Raw genomic sequence first — 27,363 nt, forward strand, 5'->3', positions numbered from 1 at the left:
AGCGGCCTGCCTCTGCCGATGAGGGCAAGGTTTCCAGGTCAGCGGGGCTGGCGGACCGACCAGTGGGTCAGCCCCGTTGTCTGCCGTTCCCCTTGGGCCAAACCCCAACCGTCCGCTGTGCGCCGGACACAGACTCCTTTTCTCATCACGTGAATGGCTGGTCCCACTTCTGGAACTCACTTTCCACTGTATGGTTTGGGGATGGGATGGAAACAACCTTGTCCAATAGTCCAGCTCCTGAAGAAGTGACCCAGATGTACCGTGGGGGTGGGGGCAGGGGTGCGGACCCCCTGGCGGGCTCTGCCCCAGCTGCCGCTCGCCACCGGCACCGTGGGCTCGGGGCGACTGAGCGGGGAAGTGCCAGCCCACACTCGGCACAGAGACCTCAGACCTGGACCGTGCAGGCAGGTCCAGCTTCCGTCCGCAAGCTGCTCGTGTAGTTTCTCACGTGACGTGAAATAAAATCGGAGTTAGGCAATTCCTGTGCAAGTAAAAGCGACCTTGAGAGTAGACGGGGTTTCTCTCCTGACAGTCCCCGGTGCCTCTGCCCTCGGGTGGGCTAGCGATAGTGCCGCAGGTAGACGAGCTTCTGGGGAGGGAATTTCTCCCTGCAGAGGGGGCACTCCGCCTGCAGGGGGAGGAGGAAGGTCAGGGAGGGCAGGGATGCTGTGGCCAGCACAGGCCCCAGCACGGGCCCTCCCACACCGGCACCTGCAGTACCATGGGAGGTGCACACGTCTCTCTTAACTTCAAATGAAAACCATTTCAAAAAAGCATCTTTTTCAGAAGTCACAAACCCAAAGGGAGGGCCTTGACCCGGGGGGTAGTAGGGCGTGGAGCTGGGAGCAGAGGCCAAGCCAGGGAGGCAGCCGTCTGTCCACCCGGCTGCTATGGAGTGTCGTGTGGAGAGGAGTGTGTGGGGTCCTGTCTGGCTCCGTCCCAGGGGCCCCGCTCCTAAGGACAGGCTGGATTCCTCTTGTCCCCAGGGAGGTCCACTCATCTCCCACTAGGCGTTCCTGTCTGGGGCCACCTGCTTACGGGAGATGGCACGTGTGTTCTTGGGGGATTCCCTCAAAATGGGGAGCAGGAGCCCCAAAGTGGAGGCTGAGTGTGACACTCCAGGGGGACCCACGTGGTGCAGACATTCACAGGTGCTGTTTCTAAGTGACGGTGGCCAGGCTGAGGCCGTGGCTCCTGTGAGCCCCGGACACGGGCTCTGAGGAACGCCTCTTGGCCAACTGCTGGAGGTGAAGGTCCTCAGGTGAGAACAGGAGGTGGCGACTGAGGTGCACATCCCGTTCCTCGTCTACCCACCTCACCTGTGCGGCCTCCTGACCCTCAGCCCCGAGAAAGCTCCATCTGGGCCAGGCCTGGGCGGCAGGGCTGCTGGGGGCCCAGAAACCCCACCCCTCACTGGCATCGGCGCGGCTGTAAGAGATGGTGTGGCGGCCCCTGCTCTGGTCACGGGCACAACCCTGAACGGAGCTCCCACCCACGTAGGCCGTCCCGGCGCCATCTGCCCAGCTAGAGAAGGTCCTGCTGGTGCAGACCAGCCGGGCTTCTGAGTAGCGGCGGGGTTGGGGGACTGGGGCAACTCCAGGAATGGAACCGCATGGCCTGGCTGCTGTCCCCACCTCCCAGCAATGCCTCTGGATGCGCCACTGGAGCCCCCTGACTCCAGGTACGTCCCGTATGCGGTTCATCCTAAGACAAACCTGGGACAGGCTTCCTGATTCCCGGACAGCCGCCTGGGCTGGCCGGTGCACCTGCCCGTGAGGCCTGCGCTCTGGGACTGCCGCTGCTGACCCCAGGCACACCCACCTTGGTGTCGCACCACTGGGTGATGCACTCCCAGCAGAAGAGGTGGCCGCAGGGCGTGGCTGTGGGGTGTTTGCGCTCCTCCAGGCACAGCGTACACGTGGAGTTTCTGGAAACGGCTTTCTCTTCCGCGTGGCTCCTGGCGGCAGGGCAGGGAGACACCAAGATTTGACCACGAGAGTCCTTGCAGTGCTGGCTCAGAGCCCCAGCAGCAATGCTGCACACAAGGCTGCTCAGCCCCCGCCCCTGCCCCCCCCCCCCCCCGCAGGGCTGCAGCAGCCAGGCTGGGAGCCCCCCTGGTCCCCCTCCCCCCACACCTGCGGAGAGTCAGGCCACGGTGCAGCTTCCACTCCCGCCGGGCGCGCTGCCTCTGCCGGAAGCCGTACAGCTGCAGGCCCACGGACAGGGCCACGTGCAGCAGGGAGAGGACTCCTAGCAGCCTGTAGCTGTCTCGAGCCCTCAGGTCCTCCGTAGCTGGAGAGTGCACGCAAAGCTGTCAGGGACCCCAAGGGACAGTCACATGATCAGTTGGCACAACCCCCCGGCAGTAGAGTGCCCCATTGAATGAGGTCAAAACCTGCCCTCCTGGCACAAGGTGGGGACAGAGAGCGATCACCGGGTCTCTCTGCTGAGTGAGGGGGGCAGGAGCACCTCGCCAGGTCTGAGCGCAGGCGGGGGCCGCTGCTGGACAGCTCAGGTCCTCACTTTGGAGGAGACAGTGAGTGCTGAGACGGTGAGGAAGACAGCCACCGGGCTCCAAGTCTGCAGTCCAGTCCCTACGGCTGCAGGTGATGATGGGGGGGGAGGGGCGTGCATCGGGGGACTCACAGCTCAGAGACAAGTGCCAGCAGGAGTCTTGAGAACAGCAGCCTAGGGCAACAGGAGGAAAAGCCGCGCAGGCACGGCTGCTAACCTGCTTCTCTGTCCCGTGAACAGAGCAGCTCCTGGAGGACACCTGGCTCTCCCGGCGACAGGAGACAGCCGGTGTGACACCGCAGCTAGTGACGCGCCCAACATCAGACCACACCCCCGAAGGGAAAGGTAGCTGCCCTCCACTTCTGCTCTCCCTCCCGTTAGCTGGAGCCCCCCAGCCAGGCAGGCCCCATGTGTCCACGCAGAGAAGACCCCAGGAGCGCAAAACCCTCTGCCTGGGTCGAGGCCGTGTGTCTGGCCCCTCTGCTACAGCCACGCAGCATACACCCTCGCTAAGGCTGGGGGCGGCGAGCCGGCGGCTCTCGGGAGAGCGCGCTGAGGGCCGAGGCTGACCAGACAGGGCTGTCAAGTGAGGCGAGAAAGGGGGTGACCCTCGCGATCAGGGTCCTGAGCTGAGGCTTCCCGTGTGGATGCGGAAGCAAAGGCACCAGGACAGAAACAGGATGAAAGGTGGGACTGCTTGGCAGGCTCAGCCCAGGGAAAGTCCTGGCGGTGACACGAGGCACTGCGACACCTGACCCTCCGGCAGGGCAGCTGTGAAGGAGTGGGTGTGGGCCCGGGGCCTGGAGTCTTGCAAGTGCTGGCGGCAGGGAGGCAGACGAGCCTCTCCCTCAGGGTTGACTTTCTAGGGTCTGCCAGCAAACACGATGCAGTAAAACCGTGTTTTTCCGGAGAGGGTCCCGGCTCCAGCCCTGTGACCGTGCCAGCCGCCGGAAGCTGAACACACAGCAGCCAGAGGCGAGCAAGTCCCCACGGCACCGGTGACTTACGTAAGTGACTCCTGTGAGCCTTTTGGCCAGGTGGTAGAAGGCCCCGTGGATGTAGAACCAGGCAATGTGGAGCCGCTGGAGGCAGCCAAGGCCCTGCCTGAGCACCACCACCGCGCGCAGGAGCGTCCTCTTCTGCGGTTCCGCCAGGGTGGCCGTGTGCCGGCGCACCCAGTGCCTGGCTCCCGACCGGCCACGCCCGCCCAGAGCCAGGCTGCCCTGCGAGGGCCTGGGGCTGTCGGCCTCGGCCTGCAGCTCAAGCTCCAGATGCAGCAGGGCCTTGTCCAGCAAGTAGGGCAGGATGGTGTGCAGCGCCACCAGCACGCCACGGCGCAACCTGGAGGGTACTCTGCTCCGGGACGGGTCCACCTGGATGACGCCAACATACTCCTCCCCGAGGGTCTGGTAGCCTGCCGGTGAGGGTGTGGGGGCGACCCGCCTGAGAAACTGAGGCAGGGGCCTGCCATCCTTGTCCTTCTCCCTGTGCTGGATTTTGCTGTCAGGTCCCTGCATTTTCTGAAGGACGACGGTCCACTGGGACCCTGCTGACCCTGCCCTGCGACAGGGCTTAGTGCCAGGAACCCCGACGAGCCACAGAACTCAGCTACAGAGAAACTGTCCTACGGGCACCCCAGGCAAAGTCGAGGGCAAAGATCCCCAGGAACACAAAAGGGAACAGAGGAGGGCACAGAAGTGACACCCTGGAAGTTTCAGAGGCTCCAGTTGGGGCTCACGGCCTGGCCTCTCCTTCAGGGGAGGGCCCCAGGGTCCCCTCCTTCCCGAGACTGCGTCTGGGGCAGCTCCAGGGACACTGGGAAGCCGCTCCAGGAGCTTCTCACTCTGCCAGCGGCACTCGCACCCCACCTCCGGGCCCCTGGTCTCCGGGTCCCACCGGGGCTACCTGCAAACGTGGTGAGGCCAAAGTAGGCGACGTCGGACAGCAGCTCCACCTCCCTCCTGCACTCCAGCCACCTCTTCGCACCTGAGAGAGAGGGCGCGGGGCTGGCGGTTAGGATCCAATCCCTGCGTGGCTCCTCCCGCCGCCAAGGTCCAGCCGCCGCTCCACAGGCTGAGACCGTCCCGCAGCGCAGTCTGCCCCCGGCGCGGACGTCCGCGCTGCTCGCCGTCCCCGCCGGGCCGGGCCTCCGGAGGGCCTCCCCGCATCCCCGCAGCCGTGTCCCCTGCAGGGCCCGCCCCGGCCACCGTCCCGGACCCAGACGGGCCACAAGCGCAGGGCGGGAGGCGGCGACCCGGAGCCCGAGCGAGGCGGCTGTGGCCCGGGGCGACCTCAGACGAGCTAAACGCGCCCACGGACCCCCATGTTCCGCCGCGACACGGGGCGCACCGCCGGAGCCGACCCGGGAACGTCCGGAACTGACCGGGCGGCGTCTGCGAAGCGCCGAGAGCGGCACAGAGAGGCCGGAGCGGGACGCGGCGTAGCCACAAGCCGCTTCTCCCGCCGCTCGGGGCCCCCAGCCCCGCGGCCCCCGCCCGCCGGACGCGCGCTGGGGTCCCCTCCCTCCCGCCGCAGGCCCGGGCTCACCCGCCAAGCTGTGCAGGGCGCCGCCCGCCGCGCCCCGCAGCCCACCGCGGTAGTAGTCGTCTTTCTGCGCCGCGCGAACGACCTGCGCGGGGCCGGCGGCGGCGGGGACCATGTCCGCGACGCGCCGGGGCCTGGGAGCCGCCTGGCCACGCCCACGCGAGCGCTGCCTGATGACGCCAGAGTGCGGCGCCGGCCTTGCGCGTCCTAGCTCAGGGGCAGAACCGACGGGCAGCGTGCGGGGAGGAGCCGTGCGGCGCTGGGGGCGACGTGAACGCGGGCAGGGACCGGGGGCGCGGCCGCGAGGGGGCGGGGCGACGTAAACACGGGCGGGAATCCGGCTGAGGGCGGAGCCGTGAGGGTTGGAGGCGACGTGGGAGCCGGCAGGGGCGGGGGGCGGGAGCGCGAGGGGTGGAGAGGCGGTCCGAACTCACGCAGGGGCGGGGGGCGGAGCCGTGCGGCGCTGGGGGCGACGGGAACGAGGGCAGGGCCCCAGGCCGGGGGCGGAGTCCCGGGGGGAGAACCAATGAGGGCTGGGGGCGTGGACGGGGCGGGGCCTCGGGGCGGGGGCGGGGCCGGAATCGGGGGTGTGGTGCGGTAGGGGCCTGGTTCTGGCGCGGGGGCGCCTGGCGGGGTCCCGGCTCCGAGGGTCGCTGTGTGGGGAGCGAGCAGGACTCGGGGGTCCACGGTGACGATGACTGGCCGGGCGCCGCCCCTCCTCCAGCGGGCCGCCGGGCGCTGGGCTCCGCGAGGGTCCCGCCGCCCGGCTCTTGGAGGAGCCGCCGGGGGAGGCCGCACGCGGAGGGCGAGCGCAGGGCCGGCCCGAGGGCCAGCCGCAGGCCACCGCGGCACTGGAGCCGGGTGGGGAGGAGCCGGGTGGGAGGGAGGCGGGCGGAAGGGCGGGGCCGCACCTGTGGCGCGGCCGAGGGAGGGCAGGGCGCGCCCCAGGCCCACCTGCGTGGCGCCAGGCCCGGCCGCGGAGGGGAAGCCCCGCGCGCTTTCGGCCCCGCAGGGCTGGGGAGCCGCCGAGGCCGCACCGACCTTGCCCGAGGCGCGGGGGGTGGGGGGGTCACGGAGGGCGGGCCAGGCCGCAGGCTGGGCCCCACTGCTGCCCTCCTCTGCGGGCGCGCGGAGCGCGGAGAAGCCGCCAGGCTGCGGCCGGGCTGGGGACACCGGCCCGGAGCTCACGGGCGGCCCCCGGGCTGTGGGCTCCTCCGAGAGGGAAGGCGCGGCCTGGGCGGTTCCCACAGTCCCGCCTGCCGCTGGAGCCTTCGTGCCCTTCTGGAGCCGAGCCCCTGCCCCTGGCCCTGTTTCCTGCAGACCGAGGCTGCCTGAGGCTTTAGTGGGCAGTGCAGGGTAGACCCCTCGTCTGGGGGTGGCCGGTGGAAGACCCCGAGTCCTTCACAAGTCTCTGCCCAGCTGCGTTCGCCAGCCTGAAACTCTCCGCGTCCCAAAGACGCCCTGGCCGGAGGGTTCGCACAGACAGCCCCGCCCACTGGCACCCGGCTGCGGTGGGGCTTTTCCTGCCCTCACTGGCCTGTCCCACCCGCCCGTGGGCGCTGCTCAGGACGGTACCTTGCAGCAGCTCCCCCGCTCAGGCCTCCCGCCTGGGCAGGGCAGCGCCAGGAACCATGCGACCAAGTGTGTGTTGTTCTGGGACCTGGGTCCCTCCTGGGTTCAGACTCAAGTTCCCAACCCCCGGGGCTGCCCCGTGGGCCCTAAGAGGTCTTTGGGTTGGAGTCCGAAGGCAGAGCGGCCGGCAGGTGGTGCCGTCAGCCCATCTGCTCCGCCAGGTCAGTGGGCAGATTTTCTGGGGATCAGGGAGTGAGTTTCACCCTAGAATGAACCTGGATCAGAATTCAAAGTGGTGGCAGAGTGACTCTGACCTCCTCTGTCAGGAAGGCAGAGAGCTGTGTGGACCCGTGTGGGGCCGAGGTGGCCGGCTGGAGTCCGGCCCTGGTGTGGGGCCGCTCTCTGTGGGCTGGGCGTGCAGTAAGGGGTTGCTCTGTTTTTAAACAGAGTGTCCCGTGGACGCCGAGCCATTGGCTGTGCTGATCTCTGACTCAGTGCCAGCCAGTCTCTGACCCTACCACCTGTGACCTCCGCAGGCCCTCGGTCACTTACAGGGAGCTCTCACATACACACAAGCTGCCTTAAGCCCCAGACCTCTGTTTTCTGCACTGTGAAATGGGAACACTGATAGAATTCGCTGGTGTGGCAGCGCTCGAGTCACCTGGGTCCCAGGCCACCCGTGGAGCAGTAGTCTAACTCCCAGCATGTAGTGTCCCCTGTCCCTCCTCCCGGATGTCTGCTCCGGCCCCTCACGGGAGCCCCGCTGCATACCTCAACCTCGGTCCCCACCTCATCTCCCACCTCCACCCAGTGCCACCCAGCAGCCTAGGGGGCCACCCAGTGGTCCACTGGGCAGCTTGCCAGTGTTCCTCTGCTTCTCCAGGGAGGCCGGCTCCACCTGGTATAGCCTTCCTGCTTGGGTGGCCGTCGTATCGCCAAGCCTGGCACACACACGTGCTGAGGAAGACAGTGCCAGCAGGAGAGAAGGAAAAACCCTGTGGGTCAGCTCATTGGCCCCATTCTCACTAAGGTGGGCTCAGCATGTGACTCCCTCCGCTGTCGCCAAGGTTCAGGATCCTCGGGTCAAATGCCAGGTGGGGTGCGTCCCTGTCCTGGGACTGGGAGTGGGGGTTCCCAGGCAGAGATGTCAATCCAGGGGGACACAGGATGATGGAGAAGGCTGTGTGTGTGTCCCTTATGGGGCAGGAGCCCTGCGGGTGCTGAGCAGAGGAGGGCACTGCTGCCTTGTGGGGAGCAGCTTCTGGACGAACACAGAGGACAGGCTCCTCCGCCCCGTGACTTTCTGGAGGGCTTGGCGGCCCAGGAATGCACCTCACTCCACCGCCTGGCAAGAACATCCAGTGGCCATGAGTGGGCAAGGGGTGGGGGCAACCTGTGGAGGGGAGGGCAGCCCTGGGTGCGGGGAGGCAGCACCCCAGAACAGAGCCAGGGCTACACAACCCTGGGACTCCTGCCAGCCCCCTGAGCAGAGGCCTCAGCTGAGGGGTGGTCCCATAGCACTGCCCAGTTGGGGGGCTTGTCAGGTGGGGTCAGGATGAGGGGCCAGAGAACCGAGCCTGGGCCTGGGGCTCGGCCTTGTCTGGGGGGTGATGTCAGTGACTCAGGACGCCAGAGGGTGGCTGGGGACCAGTGTGTTCTTGTGCTGGTCAGGGATGTCATTTTCCTGGCGGAGCAGCACGGCTGGCAGGAACAGAGCCAGCCTGGCGCTGTGGGGCTCGGGGCCATGCTCGGGGTTCCACCGGAGCCAGGACAGGAAGCCGAACTCAGGGGCTGGGGCAGGAAGGGGTTACCGTCACGTGGCAGAGCTAAGCGACCAAAGGTCAGAGAGGCTCTTCTCTGGTAAAAGCAGGCACCAGGCAGGTCCCAGTTCTGTCCGGTCCCACAGCTGTTCCCTAATGGCCTTGCCTGTTGCTGGACAGGCACGGGGTCTTCAGGCGGGTGCGGCCATCACCCCGGGCTGAGCTGGTTGGTGTAAGACGCTAAGGGCCCAAGGAAGAGACTGTTCAGGAGGGTTTCCTGGACGAGGAGGCTTTGCTCTGGCAGAAGGGGAGGGAGGGCTCCATCCATACAAGAGAGAGGGGTCTTGTGGGGCTGCAGGGAGAAAGAAAGTGGGGGGGAGGCCAGGCCCCTGCAGAGTGGGGTTCCCAAGAGTGAGGACCCATGGACCGGGGAGAGCCCGATGGGGAAGCCTCAGCGGGGCCGCAGGCTGGGCAGGGTGTCGGGAGTGGCACTGGTCACCCGTGCGCTCCCCTCACTCCAGCCAGGGGTGTGGCCTCCATCCCGGGGAGCTGGCAGGTCAGGCCTGTCCTGGGGCCATGTCCTGGGTGGGGCTGTGGGCAGGCGGCCACTTCTGAGGGACTGGGTGCTGGAGGCTCCTCCTCTCTCCTGGGGCGCCGCTGTCCTCGGGCAGCCTCTTCGTTGTGGCTGCCGCGTCTGGGCAGGTCCCCACCTTTCCTGGGTCTCGGTTTCCTCTTCTGCCAAAGAAGGCCGTAGAGGCACTCAGCTCCCCAGGCTCCGGGAGCCACAGGCCCTGGCTGCGGTGCTGGGGGGGGCATGGCCCTGGGGGCCTGAGTGGCTCGGGGTCCTGGGAAGAGGGGGCAGCAGGTGGTGAAAGCCTCTGCCAGCAGGCGGGGGGGTCAGTCTGGGGGAACCTCCTGACCCGCTCCCTGCTCTGTTCCCCGAGCAGGCACTGACCAGCAGCAGGGGCTCCCCCCTGTGGAAGGCAGAGGGACTGCGTGGACAGGTGACCCAGGGCAGGGCAGGCGCTCCTGGGGACCCAGGCCACGGCCTGTCCCGCCCGTGTTTCCTCCGGGTCAGGGCTCCGGGAGCATGTGCTCAGCTTCCGTGGTGCAGCCACTTGGTTCCTGAACGTGGGTTTGCACGACATCAGCAGCGTCCAAGGGAAGCAGCTCCTCCTGGTTCCTCGGGCCCCACTCGGGGCGCACCCCCGTGAGCCAAAAAGAGGCAGATGGCAGATTTCTGCTGCAGAGTTGGAGAACTGAGGCTGTTGAAGGCCCATGACCTTCCTGGTCTGAAGCGACAAGACCTGTGGGGCCTCGTGCGCATATGGGACGGACGCCCCTGCCTGGCTGAGAGGCCCACGTGTGGCCCAGGGGTGCCCTGAGTGTGCCCTGGGGTTCTCCTGTGAGCAGAGAGGCCGGTGGGCGGGGCTGAGCAAAAGGTTCTGGGTGTTCTGGCTGGTGCGCACGCTCATTGCTCTGGCCCCTTTATTGGCTATAAACTGACAAACAGGCGTGACCTACCTTCTGTGTCTCCAAAGGCCGGGGCCTAGTAGGGCCCGCTGGATCTGGTGGCTCTGGGCACGTGGTGGGGCTGAGCGCCTGGCCAGCACCTGGCCCCTGCCTCACTGCCCCTGCGGCACCAAACCGTCCTGTCCCTGCTCCGGAACCTTCAGAGGCTCCCCAGTGCCTGAAGACAGAGTTCTGGGTCTGACCTTGGCACTGGAGGCCCCGTGGATATTATGGACACCTTGAAAAGAGGGGCGCAGGAATATGGGTGCCCTGATAGGCGAAGGCTGCTCCCGCCCAGGAGGACACCTTCAGGTCCCTGCAGTTTCCCGCCCCGCTGCACTCACCTTCGCGGGCGTGGTCCCCTGCATGGTCCTTTATAATCGGGGATGGGGTCTGCTGCCTGCCTCCTTGTGATGTGAGCCACACGAGTGTGGCACTTCTGACGGGTCACTGCGGGGTCCTGGTTCCACGAGGGGCTTCAGAAGTGTTCCTGAACAAACAAGAAAGGAACAAAGGACCTCTTGTTTTGGTGCCGAGGGCAGGAAAGGGCGCCCCCAAACAGTGGCTCCTGGGCTGGAGGCCGGCAGGGTCCTTGCAGCCTTCCCCAGCCCCTCCTTCCCCTTGCTCTGTGGCCCAGCAGGTGGCCTGGGGCACCATCAGGTGACGGCAGGCACTGGGCCTGGCAGGCAGGACTTTGGGAGGTGCCCCCCAACTGAGATGCGAGCTCCTCCGGGCTAATCCTTGGAGGACGCCGGGAGCCCCATCGTAGTTCCGTCCACACTGGGACCGGGGCTCCGTGCCAGCCCTGGGCCCGCAGATCACAGGGCCCTTCCTGCCGCAGAGCCTTTGCACACGCTGTCCCTTCTGCCTGAAGGGTCCCCTTCTGCAGAGGGTCCTGGGGGCGTGGCCAACCCTTGGGCCCCTCTGAGCCCCTTCTTCCCTCCTCTGCTCTGGAGCTTTTTGGCAGCTTGGCTGGTGGGTACGGGGTTGCCTCAGGGTGTGTCATTGATCAGGAACTCAGTGAGCTCTGGGTTAAGGACAGAGGGATGTGGGGACTGGCCCTGCGCCTCTGCCCTCCTCCTGTCCCAAACCTCAACTTGCCTCTTGATGTCAGCAGACTCTGGCCCCCACCCCAGAGACTCAGCATCTCATCTGGGCTGAGGGGAGCTGTTGGATGGAGGCATTCAAGGCGGGGTCTCTGCTGTCCCTCACGGGCCCTGGGCTGTGGCGTGGAGACAGAACTGCTCCCTTACGTCTCTGCCTGCAGCTGCTTGTCAGGCCCGAGTGGCCCTCGAGGGGACAAGATGCAGTGCAGGCAGGGGCTCCGGCCCCCGGGCAGGGTGTGGGAGCTTCCCAGGCCTGTCTCCAGTCGTGAGGTGTGCCCTGCCCCCAAGGATGTGTTCCTGGTGTGAGCACGGGAAAGTGTCCCCAGGCACAGGGGTCCCAGGGCATGATGACCGGGAGGGACCTGTGCCTGCCCGCCAGGCTGGGCTTCTCCAGGCCCCTCCGCAGGTGAACCCCGCGCCTGCTGTCTCCTGCGGGGGAAGGGGCGCTCAGCACCCTGCTCGACCGGTGAGGAAACCAAGACTCAGAGAAGCTCCCAGGCCGTGCTTTCCAGCGCGTTCTGACCCCAGGAGTCCTCAAGCACAGAGGGCCGCAGGGGCCAGTCCTCACGACGGATCGCCACTTGCCTGTCTGGCCCCGCCGGATGTGCCCTGGTGGGTTTCAGGTCTGTCTTCTCAGCACGGATGGGGTGGTTTTGCCGGAATTTTAAAAAATCAGTCTTAGCAGAGCACAAGGTGGTCTCCGGGCCCGTTTCCAGGCCGAGCCGTTTCTGGGGTCCCCGGGGTGTTTGGTGCTGTGGGGACTGGGTCGTGCGCACGGGCTCGCGAGCTGGCTGTGACACACGGCCGCTGTTAAAATCAAATTAAACTAATTAAATTACGAAAAACATATGAGTTGTGTCAGAAACGTGAGGTAACGAACGGTCACACTTCTGGTGTCCTCAGAGGCCGCGTCCCGCTGCCGTCGGCGCCCTCATCTCGAAGCCGCGGGGTCCCAGCGTCTGCCTGGCGGCCGTCCCCGGGGACTTCGGCGGCTGCGTTTCCTCCGGGCGGGAAACGGGCTGCCGTGGGCGCATTTACGTGGAAATTGGCAAACAGCGCCCAACCGCCCATCGAGGGTTTTGCCCCCGGGAGCTGCTGGTGAATCGTACCAGTGCCTCCTGGTTATGATTATTATCTGGTAGTTACTTCGCCAAGTATGAAAACTCGTCATCTAAAAGAATTCTCTCGACACAGTCCTCCTGGTTAACCGTCGACTCATCACGCGTCACTGCAGAGAACGTTTCTCGTCTGCTGTCGAGGCAGACTTGAGAGCCGTGCGCGGCGGCTTCCGGGGCCCAGGCGGTGGCCCAGGAGAACCGGGCGTGTGCATGGCTCAGCGTGCAGACGGTGCTGCGTCCTGCTGACTGCGGTCCCCATGTTGTCCTTTCCATCCCCGGGACATCTTATCCTGTGACTGAAGTCCGCAGCCCTCCGCCCCCCACCTGCCTCCCCTCAGAAAACCACCCATGTGTTCTCTGTACTTAAGAGTCCGTTTGCGTCTTTGTTCGTTGGCTGTGGTGTGGAGGTTCCACGTGCGTGTGGAATCGCGTGTTTGTCTTTCCGGGACGGACTGGCTTCGCTTAGCGTGACGCCTCTCGGTCACGCACAGCCACGCGCACGCAGCGGCAGGTGGCAAGCGCTCCCCCTCCTGACGGCCGAGTCCCCTCCGTCGTGTGTGTGGCACGTCTCGCCTTGGCGGTGGACACGCGCGTGCTTCCGTGTCTCGGCTGTGGGACACACGGGGGCGTCACATCTTCCCGGATCCGTGTTGTGTGTCTGCAGGCAGCGCGGCAACGGGTCGCTGGGTCCTACGGTCTTTCTATTTATAGTTTTTGGGGAACTTCCATACTGTTTTCCAGAGTGGCTGTGCCTGTTTACGTTAATATAAATAATATTTTATAATGAGTAGCTTTTTCCCCCCAAAACCAAATCCAGTGAGAAGGGGGTGTTTGGGGTTGCAGGTCTCTGCCATGCCGGGCAGGAGGAAGGGGCTGGGCTCTGGATCTGTGGCTGCCCTGCGGCCACCGCACCTGCTGTTGGGGGGGGCGGTGGGTGGGGCGCACACGCAGGAGCCCCCTGAGAACAGCACGTGGTCCTGGCCCCTGCCACAGCCAAGGACAGAGGGGGTCGCAGGTGAGTGTGGGGCTCTGCCTCCTCGGTCCCAGTGGTCCGTGTTTCCCCATGAGTGGATCTCCCTCTACCTGAGCACTGGCCGGCAGGCCGGGGGGCCGGGGCGGGCGGGGGCAGACTTCCTGGACGTTGACACGCCCGTCTGTCCCTAGCGCTGCCACGCCGCCGTGAGGAGATGCCTTCAGACACTTGGAAGCCATCAGACTCGCCGTGCCGGGTACGTGCGCCCCAAAATGCTCACTTCGACTTCAGCTCGAACGTCATCGGCAACAGATCCTGTCGCTTTGCCCGCAGGTGGCGGGGCTTGCCGTGCGGGCTTCGGGAGCGCGGTGCCCACTGAGGCGCACGCAGGCCGCCTGGTGCACGGGCTGCAGCCGCTCTTTCCCACCAACGTCGTCCGCGCCCTGCGGCTCACACAGGGTGCTGGGAACCTCAGCTCGCCTTCCAGAAGTCCCCAGGGCAGTGGCTTTCTCTCTGTGACTCTGGGCGCCTGGTGACGGAGGCGGGGGGTGGGGGGAGGGCTGACCCGGTGCTGCCTGGAGCTGCGGCCTGGTCCGTGCAGAGCCTCACCCGCCGCGCTGAAGTCGGCGCAGGGGAGAAGAGGAGGCTGTGCGGACAGAGCAGACCGCGTGCCCTGTGTTGGGGGTTCTGGGGGCCCCCGGGGCTCCCCGTGGCCGCGCTTTGGGAAGCGTGCCCCCTCCGGCGTGCCCCCTCCGGCCTCTGCTTCCTTGGCTCCGTTCTGTGCTCTCAGGGTGCTTCTAGTTCCCGCTGCTGCTGCGCAGCCTGTCATTCCTCTTGTGCGTCCCCCTGGATAACGCCGCTGCCGGTGTCTTCCCCGCACCCTGGGGGCCTGCGTGGTGCTCTCTCCGGGCAGAGCAGCAGGGTCCCAAGCTGGTACCTGTGTCTGGCCTGTTTCCCCCTCCCCACCCTGGGGGTCGCTCCCGGCCAGTGGACGCCAATGAAGGGAGAGGCAGACCTGGTGACGTCCCATGGGGTTGGGGGCGGTGAGGCAGGAGGAAGAGGTGTCTGGGGACAGGCTGGGGCTTGCGGTGGGCCCCTCGGCACTCCCGCGAGGAGTCTGCAGGACACAGCGAGGGGGTGCGGCGGGCATCAGAGTCACGGGGGGAGGAAGCCCCTGGGGCGTGGGGGGACACACACTGGCTCTCCTTGTGCGCAAGGACAGCAAGGATGGGTGGGGCACCACGGACTGGCAAGGGCAGGCGACGGACCCCTTTGTCCCCTGGGGGCTTGGTGGGGGCAGGTGGCCATTCTATGGGGGTGGGCGTGCCCACCTGGGTGTGAGCATCACACCCCTGGCAAACGGACTTGGGCTGGGCCGCCCTCCCACCTGTCTGGGCCTGGGCTGTATGTCCTGATTAACTAGGCTGGTGCTGGGGGGGCAGGGGTCAGGTGGGCCTCTCCGCCCTGTCCCACAGCCTGGCCCAGCCTGGCTCTGAACAATGTCATCCGTGAGTGGTCACCTGTGGGCAGTGGCCAGTTTCCAGGACTTGACGTTGGCATCTGGGTGGGAGTCTGGGCAGAGGCCGAGTGCTCTGGAGGAGGCCCCCTCCTCCCCTGGGGCCCTGCAAGGAGGAAGAGGCTCCGCTGAGGGCCGTGCCTCCCCTCCGCAGCACCCACTCCCGAGGCTGCTGACCCAGCCGTGGGCCCCCAGACTGTCAGGGGGCCCAGTGTGCCCGTGTGGCTGTAAGGGGGGGCAGCATGGGGGAGCCTGGCATGGCTTGAGGAGCAGGGGTCGGCGGGGTGGGGCTCCGCTCACACGGCCAGGTGCGGCCGGGCTTATGCCAAGGGCTGACCTCACGGTCCGTAACGGCCGCGCCCCGGCTTGTGGTGGGGTGCTGTTGCCTAATTAGGTTCTACTGTGCCAGCCCTGCTGAGCCCCACACCCGGCCCGCGCTTACAGACGTGTCCGGGCACGGATCCTGGGCTCCCGGGGCGGCAGGAAGCCGCGGTGCCTGCTCGGGGACCCGGCAGTAGCCGGCTGGGACGGCGGCAGGAGCTTGCTCCGGCCTGGTGGGCTGCAGCGATCTGGCTGCCTCGGGTGAACCTGGGCCAGGAGACCCCACACCTGCTGGTGAGCCTGGGGCTGGGGCATGCAGAGGGGTAACCGGGAGCAGAGGGTGCGCCCGTGAAGGTCTGTAGTGGGCAGAGCCGGGCTGGTGCTGGAGGGACCCATGAGCCCTGGGTGCCCTGGCCTTTGGGCCACCTGGTCTCTCCCCATGCTCTTCTGAGGCACGGGACCCTGGAGAGCCCATGGCGGGCAAATTCTAGGTCTACTGGAGGGGGTAGGCCAGATGGAGGTCGGGGGGCCGGAGCGGGCCAGGATGAAGGAGGGACAGACTTCTGGGGGTTGGAGGGGGCATCAGAGGCCTGGGTTTCAAGTGTCATGTGCTAAGATTGATCTGAGGGGACCTGGGGAGAGGGGGTGCCGTGGGGAGCCTGGGCCTGCCCACCTTTGGTCATGCTTCCTCCTTGGGTAGAGCACGGCTCTGGGTGTCTGGAGGGCCCAGGTGTCCCGAGGTCTACCCCAAGGCTAGGCCGGGAAACTCTGTCCTGGGCCCAGTGGCCTCCCACCTGGCCTCTGCAGCCCCTCTCTGGCCCCCAGGGAGGAGGAAGTCCCTGGAAGGAGGCAGCCGGGGGAGTGAGGAGAGCTGGTTGGCTGGAGTGGGGTTTCCAAGCTGGAAAGGAGCCTGAGCAGAGGCCAGTGGGGCTGAGACTTGGGGGGCACAAGGAGGCAGGCAGAACCTGGGGTCCCACCAGGGGTTTGGAGAACAAAGGCGCTCCATCTCCTGCACAGACCGTCAGGTGGCTGAAAGGGCCTGAGCCCCAGGGCCGGGGGGGACGGTGCCAAGGGCTGTGGGAAGGGTGAGACGGCAGTCTCCTCGGCCGTTTCTGGGCCCCGGGGCCCGCCCCACCACGGCCCGCAGCACGCCGGCTCCTCCTTCACAGCCGAAGGCACGGGCTGATTTCTGTGAAATGATGCCTGTTCTGTCTCTGAACTTCATGGAGCTGTGGGAAGGTCCCAGCACCGGGCAACGGTCACACTTTGGTGACGCTGCGGTGACCGGCCCTCACCTGGGTGGGCTGTTCCACTCCGGAGGGCGGTGAGCTGGGCTGTCCTACAACAAGGGCCCCAATCCCACCCTGCCATTGGCCTGGATGGCCGGCCAGGCCTCACGCTGCCGCCCTGCTCTCTCTCCAGGTGTGTGATGACACGCAGGTCCAGCCTCTACTCCAGAGGGGGACGCCGGGGGCCCCGGGGACAGAGGGACCTCAGAGCGGCTTCTTCTGGCCTCCCACGCACAGGTGGCCCCAGCTGGTGACCCAGGCCAGCCCCATCTCTTGCCTGCTGCCCCCGGCCGACTAGAGGCCTCCACCCTCCATGATGGCTCCCCCACCAGGGGACCCAGGGCCCAATCTGAGGACTGGACAGTCTTTCCTGAACATCAATATTCTGCCTGTGGGTGAGTGAGGCCTCTGGTCAGACACGGACGTGGTTCGGAGTCCAGTCCTCCCTCCCGGGAGAAAGAGTTCTGCCTGTGCCCCCAGAACAGGGGGCCTGCCGTGGGCGGGGGGCCCAGCACACGATGCCAACAGTGGCTGGTGTGCCCCGTCCCCAGTGCACAAGGGTGACATGTCTTTGCTGGTCTTTTTCCGAGATGGGGGGCTGAGGTGGCCTCACCCAAGGACCCTAGCTTTCCTCTAGTTGAGCAGGAATTGTGGTCCAGGAACAAGTGTGTCCAAGGGGGGCTCCCCGCGGCTTCAGGCAAAGGCGATGCAGGCTTCCTGCAGGGCTGGGGCTAAGAGTGGGAGAGGGGAGCCAAGCAAGGTCAAGCCCCCACTGCCTGCAGCCCGGGTGTGCCCTCTGCTCAAGGGCCAGGGCAAGGCTGGCAGAGGGAACAGACTTTCCTGTTAGGAAGATGGCTTCGGGGCTGCCGGCTTGCCTGCCAGCTCTGTCTGTGTCAGTGGGACCCCTGGGATCCTGGCTCAGCTCGGGGGTCCTCAGCACAGCTGGGCTGTGCATCCCGGGGAGGCTCTCATTGTCCCTGGGCCTGTCTGGTCTGTGCCTCCCTGTGGCCTGTAGGCAGTGGCATCTGTGGTCTCCGGAATAGGGTAGCACTGGTTTGGAGCATGCGGTCTCCTCTCCAACTTCCGGAGAGCTGGGGTGTCGCGTGCCCATGGGAGCGCTCACATCTCAGGGACATGGCTAGAGAAGGTCCTGCGACGTGAATGTGCCACGGAACCACCGCCTTACGCTTGTTTGTGGCATCTCGGCTTCCAACGCCTGGAAGCACACAGGAGTACAGGGGTGCAGGCGAGCCTGGCTAGGTGGGAGAGCCCCTCCCCGAGGGCAGGGTGGGAGCCGGCAGACACGGGCCGCAGCGGCTCTCCTGCCGTATAATTTGCTCGAGTCAGAGACGGTCTGTCCATGTGGAAGACTCGCATACTGCTCGGTGGGAGCCTGCAGGCCGGGCAAGGCTCTCCGAGAGGCAGGGGGCTTATCCTTTTCTGCCCCAGGACAGCTGGTTGCCGTGTCCTGAGTCTCCCGCACCCTGGGTGCAGCGGAGGCCACTGGGGCTCATCTGTGCCCGGTACCACGGCCTAGGCCCCTCGGGCTGGGGCGGAGCTGCTACCTCTGGGCTGGGGTCCTGCCAGCCCCTGACTCGGGAGTTTGGGCTTGGAGCTGGGGGGCCTGCTGGTGCCCACCTGGAGCGGAGAGTTCCCAAGTCCGCTGGCTCTCCCGCTCTCGTCTCTGAGCAGCAGCCGGTCGGCCTCGCCGGCTGGTGCAGGGGCCCTGACTCCTCCTGGCTCCTCCTGGATGGATGGGCAGCGGGTAGACCCGGACTCAGCTCTCTCGGGAGGTGGGGGAGGAGAGCCAAGAGGGAGGGCCATTGGGGTGAGGCCCGGCCAGCAGGCCCACGTTTCGGGGTGGTGGCCCATGTGCGTGCGTCCCGGTGGGTTGATTTGCCCAGGAGGACCCACTCGTCCCCAGGCTCTCTGCTGCCTGTTCGGGGGGAGGCCCCTCAGGGTAGCGGCGGTGGAAGTGCGCGTGGGCAAGTGTATGTGGCAGGAATTGGCGCGCACCCTGTGAGGTTCTGTGCACGTGTGTGTGTGTGGAGTGGGTTGTGTGTGTGCTCTGTGCGCCCCTGTGCCCCAAGGGGCCGGACCCGGCTTGTTCTCCCACATTCCCCAGGCATGTCCCAGCAGGTCTCCTCTGCCGAGGGGACACGTCTGCTCAGAGGCCCACAGCCCCCTGCCCAGGCTCTGGGGCTGCTGCTCGGCTCAGTCTGGGATGGACACCCAGAGAAAGGGGTGCTGGAACAGAGAACGGGAAACCCAGGCAGGGCCCTGGGGGGAGGCTGTAGGAGCCAGGGGCCATGGGGGAGGAACGGGCTTCACCCTCGGACTGCTGTCCCCTCCCCGTGGCTCTGCCCCCTGCCTGTCCTACCTCCTGCTTTCTGTCCCCCACCGGTGCCCCCTGTGCTCTGCCTCCCCTCCATGCCTGGCTCATGGGTGCAGATGCAGATGAGACAGGCCCTGGGCTTGGTTCTGGGCTGAGGGCTGCGGCAGGTCCTTCCAGAAGGCTCCCTGGGGCAGCACCACGGAGCAAAGGCAGGGCAGGAGAGGCCCTGGGCCCTGGAAACAGTCAGCGAGGCCATGGAGCAGCCCGCATGTCCTGGCGGCTGCTTGGGGACAGTCAGTGGCTATAGTTCTGTTTCCCTGGTGGCCAGGGGCTTCCTCCGGGTCTGGACTGACATCTGTCCAGTTGCCGTGAGCCACAGTGCCGTCCTGGCTGATGCCAGCTCAGTCCCAGAGGGGGAGACGGTGTGTGTGTGTGGGGGGTGAGGCTCAGGGCGTACCCAGGGGTGTGTGTGGTTGGGGTCTGTTCTGGCCTCTTGGTCTCGAGGACCTGGGTCGGTGGCTTGTGTGGGGGCAGAGCCGTCACCCGGTGCCTGCTGCTCTGTGCCACCCGTCCTGGGACTCCCAGCCACGTGTCTGTGATGGGCTGCAGGCGCCAAGTTCCCGGTGGGGAAGTGAGTGTGGCCTCAGCCCCGCGGCCCCCTTGTGGTGGGGAGAAAGGTCACTTCCTGCCAGAGCTGAGTTCGTGGACCCCAGCGGCCCAGGACCAGGGCTGGGACCGTGGGACAGTGCCCGGAAGGTGGCCGTCTCCACGGCAGGTTGCTCACCCTTGTCCTTGCGTATCCGCGGTCACAGGTTTCAGTTCGAGCGACTGGGGGCTGCTCCGTGGGTGAGGGTCGGGGAGACCACTGGAGCTGCTCTCCGACAACCTCAAGACAAGTGTGATGAGGGCCGGGGGTGCCGGGCACAGGCTCTGAGGGGCGGGCTGCACGGGGTCCTTTCCGGGGGCGGTAGAGACCTGAGCTCGCAGTCTGGGCAACTCCCTGGCCCCGACAGACAACACACCGGGCTCTGCAGGTGGCCGGTCAGCAAATGGTGCCCTGGGGTCCTGATGCTGGGCTGGCCAGGTGAGAGCCAGGCCTGTGGGACTCGGCAGGACAGACACAGAGGCCACGCCCTGCCGGACCGGGTGTGCTGCCACCCAGGGGGTGGGACAGGGCCTCAGCAGGGGAGCGGGAGTGGCTGTCCTCTGGCCACCTGGTCACAGACCAGCACTCCCTCCAGGGCTTTGGGGGCTGGGGTCTGTCCTCTGGGAGGGAGCACCAGGTTCACTCCGGCCCCCGCTGGCGTGCGTATGAAGGGGACCCTCAAAGGGCTTCTGTAACAGAGCTGGCAGGGGAGGGCCACCCTGGGGACCCTGCTGTCTTGGGAGCCACCTGGCTGCTCCCCAGTCTGCGTCTCCTACAGCAGGTGGGGAGGGGCTGCCGTGCCGTCCTTTCTCTTGGGGGGTCCAGATCATGGCCTCCTTTCTCCCCCAAGGGCACAGAGGGGCTTACAGTGGGAGAACTCCGGAGGACCTGCCGCAGATGTTGGGCACCTGGGCCCGCATCCCCGGGGATGGGCCGTCTGCAGCAGCCGGAGCTCTCCGGCAGGGGTCGGACAGCCCATGGGCTCTGGGGGTGGGGGTGGGAGGCCAGTTTGAGCTGCCCCACTCCACGGCCCGCCCCCCTCAGATGCGGGGCCATTGGGCTGAGGAGAGTCTTTCTTTCACTGTGCCCTGTCCCACCGAGGCCTGGGCCAGCCCTGTGCTGAGGTGTGATGCGGCCCCATGACGCTCAGAGACTCCTGCAAGCTCACACAGCAAGATTTCCAGACAGAGGGTCCAGCCCGAGGAGGGTCAGCCAGAGGGTCTGGATGCTGCGGGGTGAACGAGGTCATAACATTGGACCCGACGCACAGAGGGAGCGGAGACGGTGGGGTCCCTTGGGCTGGCGCTGCGCGTCTCCTGGAGCGGGAGCAGCAGGCCTCTGTTGCCCTCTCTGGGCGTCCCCAGTGCTTGGCCTGGAGCTGACTGGTCCTGCTGCCTTCCTATCCCCGTGTAGGTGCCCGGCTTGGGGAGGCTGGGGTGCATGTCCAGGCCTGTGTCCTCACGGAGCCGGGGCTGGGAGGCGGAAGGAGGGGAAGCAAGCCTGTGTGCACCAGGCGGGAACAGGATGTGTGGACCTTCAAAGTGTGTTCAGATCCCCTGCCACCCCCTGGGACCTCCCGCCAGCTCTCTGTGTGTCATCTTGCTTGTAGTTCTTTTTTTCCTGACTATGAAAGCAAGAAGCGAAACTTCCTCAGAGGAGATGCTTTGGAAAATATAGAGAAGAGATGGGGTCTGCCCACCGCCTTGGGCACCTTCCAGGAGGCTCTGAGCTCACTCAGGTCTCTGAGCTCCCGGCACAGCACCCTGAGGAGCCCTACCCTGGGGCTGGGACGCGGCCTGCGTTCCCTTCAAACCCGGGAATTTTCTTCTGGAGCCTGGTTTTTAATGGCTGCCTCACAGTCCAGTGGGCATGGCCCAGCAGCTGCCACCAAGTGTCGGGGAGCCTAGAAGCACTCATGGTCACAGAGGAGGCTGCGGGGCTGTGCCCCCGCTGTTTCCTCCGAGGCCTGTGTCTTTGGGACTGTGGCCCTGGACGCACGTGCACATCTCTAGCCTCCCGCTGAGCTGCTGGCCGGGCAGGGCAGGGGCCAGAGGGAGGGGACTGTGGCCTCACTCGCTGCCTTTCCGGAGCCAGCCCGGCAGGAGCAGACCTTACCCTGAGGAGCAGGTGGGCAAGTGACCACAGCTCCCTGGACGGTGCCCGCCCCGCGCTCCTTCGATCCCCAGGCAGGGACACCCCCGCCGCACCCCAGGCAGCCTTGTATCAAGGGCACAGCCTGGTTTGGGGAGGTGACATCATGTCCTGCGCCCGAGCCAGCGTGATGGAGTGACCGCTGCGAGGACTCGGTGGGTGTCGGCTTCCTCTGGGGCCGCCTCGCTCGGCAGACAGAGTTCTAACTGGTGGCCCGTTCGAATCTCCAGTTTGGGGGGAGTGTGGGAAGGGTCTCTCCTCCCCAGCAAGGGGAGACACGACAGGCTCCTGGGGTTCCTGGGACAGGTTCCCTGAACCTTGCCAGTTGTGGCCACTTTCCCCGGCACCCTGGGCGCTGATGCTTCTTGTCCCCAGGAGGCCGGCCTGGCTGGGTGAATGCGGCCATGAGCTGTTATGTCTGTGCTTGAACCCACAGGGTGACCCGAACTCCAGGCTGGGGTCTCCCGGAAGCTGTGGTTTCCCGTGGCCTGAAGCTGGTCACACGTGGGAAATTGGTTCTGACGAGCGTGGGGCTGGCGGCTCCCAGCTTTCCACGGATGGGAGCCTGACGTGTGTCAGAGCGGTGCTGGGCCCTGGGACACAGACCTGGCTCTGCTGGCAGATGGGAGCCTGACAGACTGAGACCCTACGGATCAGTCTGTAGGGGAGCGAGTGGCCTGGGCGAGGCCAGGAAGAGGGGCTCTGCATTAGGGAGGAGGAAAGGGGTCAGCGGTCAGAAGCAGGGGATGGAGCTGGTGGTGGTCCCCAGGGTGTCTGGAGGCCGGTGGACAGGCCAGGCTGTGTGGGTGCTGTGGCGGGCGGTCTGGGGGTTGCTTCCTCTGGAGGGGAAGCCTGGTTTTGTGGCATTTCCTCGGTGGGGCCAGGGAGCTCACGTCCTGACACTGCGAGGCTGGGACTTCTCTCGGTTGGGGGCTGGCTCTTTGACCGCTCTGGCAGGCCAGAGAGAGCCAGCCCAGCCAGCAGCAAGCTTAGCAGAAGGTGTTTAGGTTTCCCTGAGACTGCACAACAGGCAGGTGCTTATAAGGTGGGAATGGGGGAGGAGGGACTGGGGAGGGGGCTCCCCTGACCAGACTTGGTGCACTGGGTCGCAGGACCGCCCTGTGTGTGAAGCCTGGGGAGGGCGGTGATGGGGGCAAGGTGGCTCTGCCCCACCTGATTTCAAGAGGGAGGTTGGCTTCTGGTGCAGCCCAACCCTGGGGGCTCCAGCTCTGCCTGGCACAGGGTGGAATTTACTGCCTGCTGGGCTCAGAGGGGAACCGGTGAGGGCCCCTCCTCCTCCATCCCCCTGGGGCTGCAGGAGTAGCCCAGCCCTGTCCCTGTTGCCTGCTGCCAGCTGCGGAAAGGCATGGGGTGTGAGCTCGGCTGCCCGCCCCCCAGGACTCACCCTGGAGCTCAGAGCCGACAGTCGACCCTCGCTGGCCCAGGCCCCTGTGCCCGGAGCAGGCAGCGAGGGAACAGCGAGCCCAGCCCTGGCCCGTGGAATGAAAGGGTCTTCCAGATCTTTCCAGCCAGCTGGAAAAGAGTAGATAAGCTTCAGGCAAGGAGCGTTCCGCCCAGCTGGGCCGGGGGCTCTTCTTGGAGCCTGGCCAGCGGCCCCTGCCATTGGGGGGTCACTCCCATTCAGGATGTCCAGCCCCCACTCCTTCCCGAGCTCACCTGGGACCCTCTGGGGCCTGCTCTGCCTGGAGCTCTCAAACCTTGAGCATGGACAGCTCCACCCCAGACCCCCCCAGGTTCCCTGTTGCAGCAAAGAGCACCCCCAGACGCTGGTCCTCATGACCTCAGGTACCCCCCCTTCCCTCCACCTTCACAGCCATGCCCCGTCCGAACTACCTCGGTGTCTGCTGCCCAGGCTGCCAGACAGCCTGCTTCCTGCAGCTCCCCCCCTTCCCTCCTTTCCTCCTGCCTCTACCCACCGCACCCGCCCCAACTACATGTAACACCTTCTTACTTTTATCTCTAAGACCCTTAGTGATCTGGGCCTGTGCCTTGCTTCCCTCACCTGCCTCTCCCCCAGCCCCTTTCCCTCTGTTTACCCCACCCCCACTGGGTAAAGCTCAGTGCCCCCATCTGAGGCCCCTTCCTGCTGTGCCCCTCCAAGAGCCCACCCAGTGTCAGCTGCATGGTTTTTGTAAACTACACGGGAAGTAGTTTAGGTGCATGCTTCATGCTGGTCAGTAGGCGGAGGCCTCCTCTAGGGCTGGGGGCTGGGGCTGGGGTCACACTGAATTCCTAGCTGCCCAGCTGGGGGCCCGGGGATGTGCAGGTTGCAGGAAGGGTGAGCCTAGCCAGCAGCCTGGCTACTGTGGGACGCCACTGCCTCAGGGCCCAGTGTCCCCTGCTCTACAGACAACTGGGGTGGCTGAGGGGCCGAGGGTCTGTGGGAAGGCCTCTCATTGTGTCCCTTCCCCCTCTCCAAGACACACTCCCCCCCACCTCTCTCTCCCCGTGTCACCTGCCCCCTTCCCTTCTCCCCAGAGTCACCCCCCACCGCCCAGCACAGACCACATGGCGAAGGCAGAAACGAGCTGGGGTGATGGCTCTGGGGTTGGGGTGCCCACGGGGAGGCCTGGGAGGGGATGTTCACCTCCATGCCGGGATGGCCACAGGGTATCCCCAGCACACTATGCATGGCAGGGAAAGCCCCATCCAGCTGCCCTCTGGGCCCTGAGCCCTGGCACCCCCCGCACCTCCCCTGCTGGCTTCCATGCCACGTGGAGACAAGCTGCTCACGGCGGGGCCCATGTTCTGCTCAACTGGTCTGGGGTCATTTGGGCTGGGACCAGCTACCGTCCACCGTGTGCTTCCGGCTCACCAGACTCCCCCCTCCCCTGGCCAGGGGGGCTTGCAGGGGGCTCGCCCTGGTGTGGTCAGGGTATCATGGGGCATTTCCAGCACCCCCTCCAGAGCTGGACTGCCCTGCCCAGGGGTCTGGGCTGGCCTGCAGGAGCTGAGACCCTGGCCGTGTGGATGGCCGTATTAGACGTGGCCTTGCCCAGCCCTGACCCAGCTTGTGGACCCTGCTTTGACCGACCAGAGTTAGGTGGAAACAGCCACCGCATCCACTGACAGAGGCCCTTCGGGGGCTGGCTCCCTGGTCTCCAGGAGCCTGAGGCAGGTGCCTTCTCTCTGTGCCTCAGTGTCCCCCTCAGAGAAAAGGTGCTATTGGGAGTCAGTGATCCCTGAGGGCTGGCAGTGGTTTCCAGACCTTTGGCTCATCAGAGGTGGCCCTCCCAGGGTGTCCTCCCCCTTCCTCAGGTGGGCAGCGAAATGCTTGCGTTGGGAGGGGGTCAGCCGCCCACGCGTCCTCCTGTGCCCATGGGCGATGCCTGGCACAGCACTCGTGCCAGCGCTGGCCGGGCCCGGCCGCGGTCTGTCCCCAGGCTCCGGCTGTGTGTGTGGGAGGCTGGAGCCAGCAATGCTGAGACCTGATCCCCGCACACTGTCTTGAGTTCTGATTGAGAACGGGACGTCTTAAGACCAGATGCTGGTGAAAAATGAAACACACACTTTCTAAATTTAGCCGGTTGAGAATTGCACATTCCCCCAATTAGGCGTATTGATTCGGCGCGTGCTGGCTCCCCCCGCCTCACTTGCTGTGCCGCCGGCTGCCTCCACGCGTGCCTCTCTGGGCCCCCATGTCCTCGCTGGGCTCTCACCGGCTCACCTGTTACTCCTGGAGGCAGCGCCGCCCCGAGGGACAGTCTCAGCGTACAGGGGCAGCTGGGCAGCGTGGCTGGACTCCTCTCGGCCAAGTCTGAGCAGACACACGCCTGAGGCTGCCCTGAAGCTGGGCCCAAGCCATGTGTGTGTGGGAGAGCAGGGGGCACATGGGCCCGCAGGGACCTTGTGATCTTCCTAGGCAACGACACTCAAAACAAGGGCAAGCCCCTTGTGACACGGTGTGTGAAGTTCCCTGGCTCAGACCGTGGACGCTGTGGTCTCAAAGTAGGTGAGCACCAGGGACAAGGCAAGCACGGAAGGCTTCCTGGAGGAGATGCCTTGCTCCAGGCCCTGGAAACCAGGTGGTGGGGCCCCCTGGGTGCCAGGCTCAAGGGTCTGATATTCCATGACTGGAGAGTAGAGTCCTTGAGGATTTGGAGCCAGGAACGGCCTGGATAGGCCTGTGTTCCAGCAGCGTCGGTGGGTTGGGGCTGGGGGAGGCCAGAGGCCAGAGTGGGTCTGGGAGATGTGGGAAAGGAGGACAGGCCAGGGCAGTGCTCAGGAGGAGTGATGGAGGGCTACAGGGGAAAACAGGCTGTCCTCGCTGCTGGAGTTGCTCCCAGAGGACCCGGAGGTCATGGTGGGCATGTCCACACACCACATGCCCTGCACGATAGCCTCTCCCCATCCTCATGGCTGGGCTGCCCAGACCCCCTCCCCTGCTTCTCACAGTGTCTGGAGTCTGGCTCAGAAGGCGGGGTCTCTCCTGGGGGTCTCTGGTCTGCATCCCAGCTTTGCTCGCAGCAGGAGTCCGGGCTTCTCTGTTTCATTGGCTTGGTTTCAGTCTCTCTGTCCCTGGGCCTCCTTCACCGGGCCACACCCCCAAGGTCTGCTGGGATGCGGCCATGCCCAGGCATCTCCGCCCCCAGGACTGGCGTCCCAGTCCCTCTGAGACCAGCCACCTCTTCCCCTGGCTGAGCCCCATGCCGCTGGGGAGAAGGTGTGCAGATGGGGACGGGTGGCAGTGTCACCTACTTCAGCCTGCTCTCAGCCTGGGTGGGGGGGCTCTCAGCCAGGCAGTGATGCAGGGGGGCCCCAGGGTGATCACTCTGAGGAAAGCCTTGGAGGCCCTGGGATGGGCAAAGGGCAGAGGGAAGCCCACAGCCTCTGCCCGGCCAGGGCCCTGCTGTGAGGTCTCTGAAGCTAACTGTGGGTACCCAAGGGTATGATCCCAACATGTTGTGGGTCCTCAAGCAGAGTCTCATCCTGGCCTGGGTGTGGCTTCTGCAGGGCCACACCCAGCATGTCCCAGAGGCTGTCACCCACCCACCTTCTGTCATATCTCAGGGTCCTGGCCACTCGGGGTTGTAGGTCGGGGTGGGGAGCAGACCCAGCAGCCCTGGCCCTTGTTCTGGGCTCTCGGCCCCCGGCCTGTCGGGGGGAGGGTGCTGGGGGCCGGGTGGGCGGAACCTGGAGGAACCGAAGCCCAGAGAAGGGAAGAGTTTGGTTGAGGCTTGTGCTGGTCTCACCGGCATCAGGCCACCTGCTGTCGCTGGCCCAGGGGCAGCTGGTGGAGCCTTAGCCTCCCTGGACACTGTTGCCCACTGGACATGTTCTCTTGATCTGTGTCCCCTCTCCTCTCCCACTGCTGCCTCCTGCAGAAGGGGGTGGGAGGAAGGGGCAGAGGTGGGGGCCCCCAGGAAGCCTGGTATGGTGGGGAGGTCCTGTGAGGGAGGGCCCCAAAGGGTTCAGGGCTCATCTCTGTGGCTGCTTCAGGGGACCTCTAAGATCCAGAGCAGTGCGAGGGGGACGTATTCTGACATCGTGGCCTCCTTGGTGTATGAGGCTGGTTTGGGGAGAGGCTGCTGTGGGCCAGCCCCACTGTGGCTCTTGGTCCTATTTCCAAGACGGCAGTGGGAAGCACCCCTCCCCCCGCCCGGGGCACTGCCCACCCCCACCCCCGCCCAGCCCCGCACGTGGGCTAAGGGTGCCTCCCGCCTGGTGGGGGAGCTGCTGCCCCTCAACCCACCAGGCCGAGACCCTTGTGCAGCTTTCTCCGCTTTCTCCACCTTACATCTTGGGGGAGGGGTGAAGCCAGGCAAGCACCCCTGCCCGCGGCGCCCAGCTGCCTGCTCTGCCAGCGCCCAGCCCCTGGACTGGGAAGCGTCCCCGGTGCCCCGCTTCGCAGTCCCACCGCCTGGGGCCACGCAGAGGGGCGTGGAGGGGGAAGAAGAGGGAGCGACGAGGCCGCACCTCTGCGGGGAAAGCCTGCGGGCCCCACTGTGCCTCCCGCTCTGCGCCCCGCTCACGTCCCGCTCTACC

The 27,363-nt window shown here is 65.9% G+C and overlaps 3 protein-coding genes across 4 annotated transcripts in view; 1 reads left to right on the forward strand and 2 right to left on the reverse strand.

Annotated features, from left to right (window-relative positions):
- Positions 1-94: 94 nt before the first annotated feature.
- PEX10 (peroxisomal biogenesis factor 10) lies at positions 95-5,185 on the reverse strand. The gene is made up of 6 exons (XM_032863192.1): positions 5,062-5,185; positions 4,420-4,500; positions 3,522-3,928; positions 2,136-2,311; positions 1,822-1,957; positions 95-628 (listed from the first exon to the last, which is right to left on the reverse strand). The coding sequence occupies exons 1-6, from the start codon at positions 5,171-5,173 to the stop codon at positions 560-562; spliced, it is 981 nt and encodes a 326-aa protein (XP_032719083.1). The 5' UTR covers positions 5,174-5,185; the 3' UTR covers positions 95-559.
- An 80-nt stretch (positions 5,186-5,265) lies between these two features.
- On the reverse strand, positions 5,266-10,270 carry LOC116871333 (basic proline-rich protein-like). Its single transcript, XM_032864025.1, has 4 exons — positions 10,247-10,270; positions 9,101-9,235; positions 8,557-8,630; positions 5,266-6,427 (listed from the first exon to the last, which is right to left on the reverse strand). Exons 1-4 carry the CDS (start codon positions 10,268-10,270, stop codon positions 5,266-5,268), a joined length of 1,395 nt encoding a protein of 464 aa, XP_032719916.1.
- Positions 10,271-16,541: 6,271 nt separating this feature from the next.
- The window catches only part of PLCH2 (phospholipase C eta 2), a 63,289-nt gene continuing 52,467 nt past the window's right edge, over positions 16,542-27,363 (forward strand). For both annotated transcript variants that reach the window (XM_032863197.1, XM_032863193.1), the window contains exon 1: positions 16,542-16,620. In XM_032863197.1, the coding sequence (XP_032719088.1) occupies positions 16,542-16,620 (79 nt within the window). The remainder of the gene's footprint in view (positions 16,621-27,363) is intronic.

The sequence above is a fragment of the Lontra canadensis genome, unplaced genomic scaffold (assembly GCF_010015895.1).
Source record: "Lontra canadensis isolate GAN:19392208 unplaced genomic scaffold, GSC_riverotter_1.0 scaffold25, whole genome shotgun sequence".
Taxonomy (NCBI): domain Eukaryota; kingdom Metazoa; phylum Chordata; class Mammalia; order Carnivora; family Mustelidae; genus Lontra; species Lontra canadensis.

Bases quoted from the DNA above. Each gene is read 5' to 3' on its own strand.
- LOC116871333 (XM_032864025.1), bottom strand. From the start codon at position 10,270: ATGCAGGGGACCACGCCCGCGAAG. The intron at 9,236-10,246 runs GTGAGTGCAGCG...CCCTCTTCCCAG, and splicing joins AGGGGACCACGCCCGCGAAG to GACCCCGAGCCACTCAGGCC. The intron at 6,428-8,556 runs GCAAGGCCATTA...GGCCACCCCCAG, and splicing joins CCGTGCCTGTCCAGCAACAG to ACGAGGGGTCTACCCTGCAC.
- PEX10 (XM_032863192.1), bottom strand. From the start codon at position 5,173: ATGGTCCCCGCCGCCGCCGGCCCCGCGCAGGTCGTTCGCGCGGCGCAG. The intron at 3,929-4,419 runs GTAGCCCCGGTG...CCTCACCGGCAG, and splicing joins TGGCCTCACCACGTTTGCAG to GCTACCAGACCCTCGGGGAG. The intron at 1,958-2,135 runs GTGTGGGGGGAG...CCCTGCCGCCAG, and splicing joins CGTGGCCTGACTCTCCGCAG to GAGCCACGCGGAAGAGAAAG.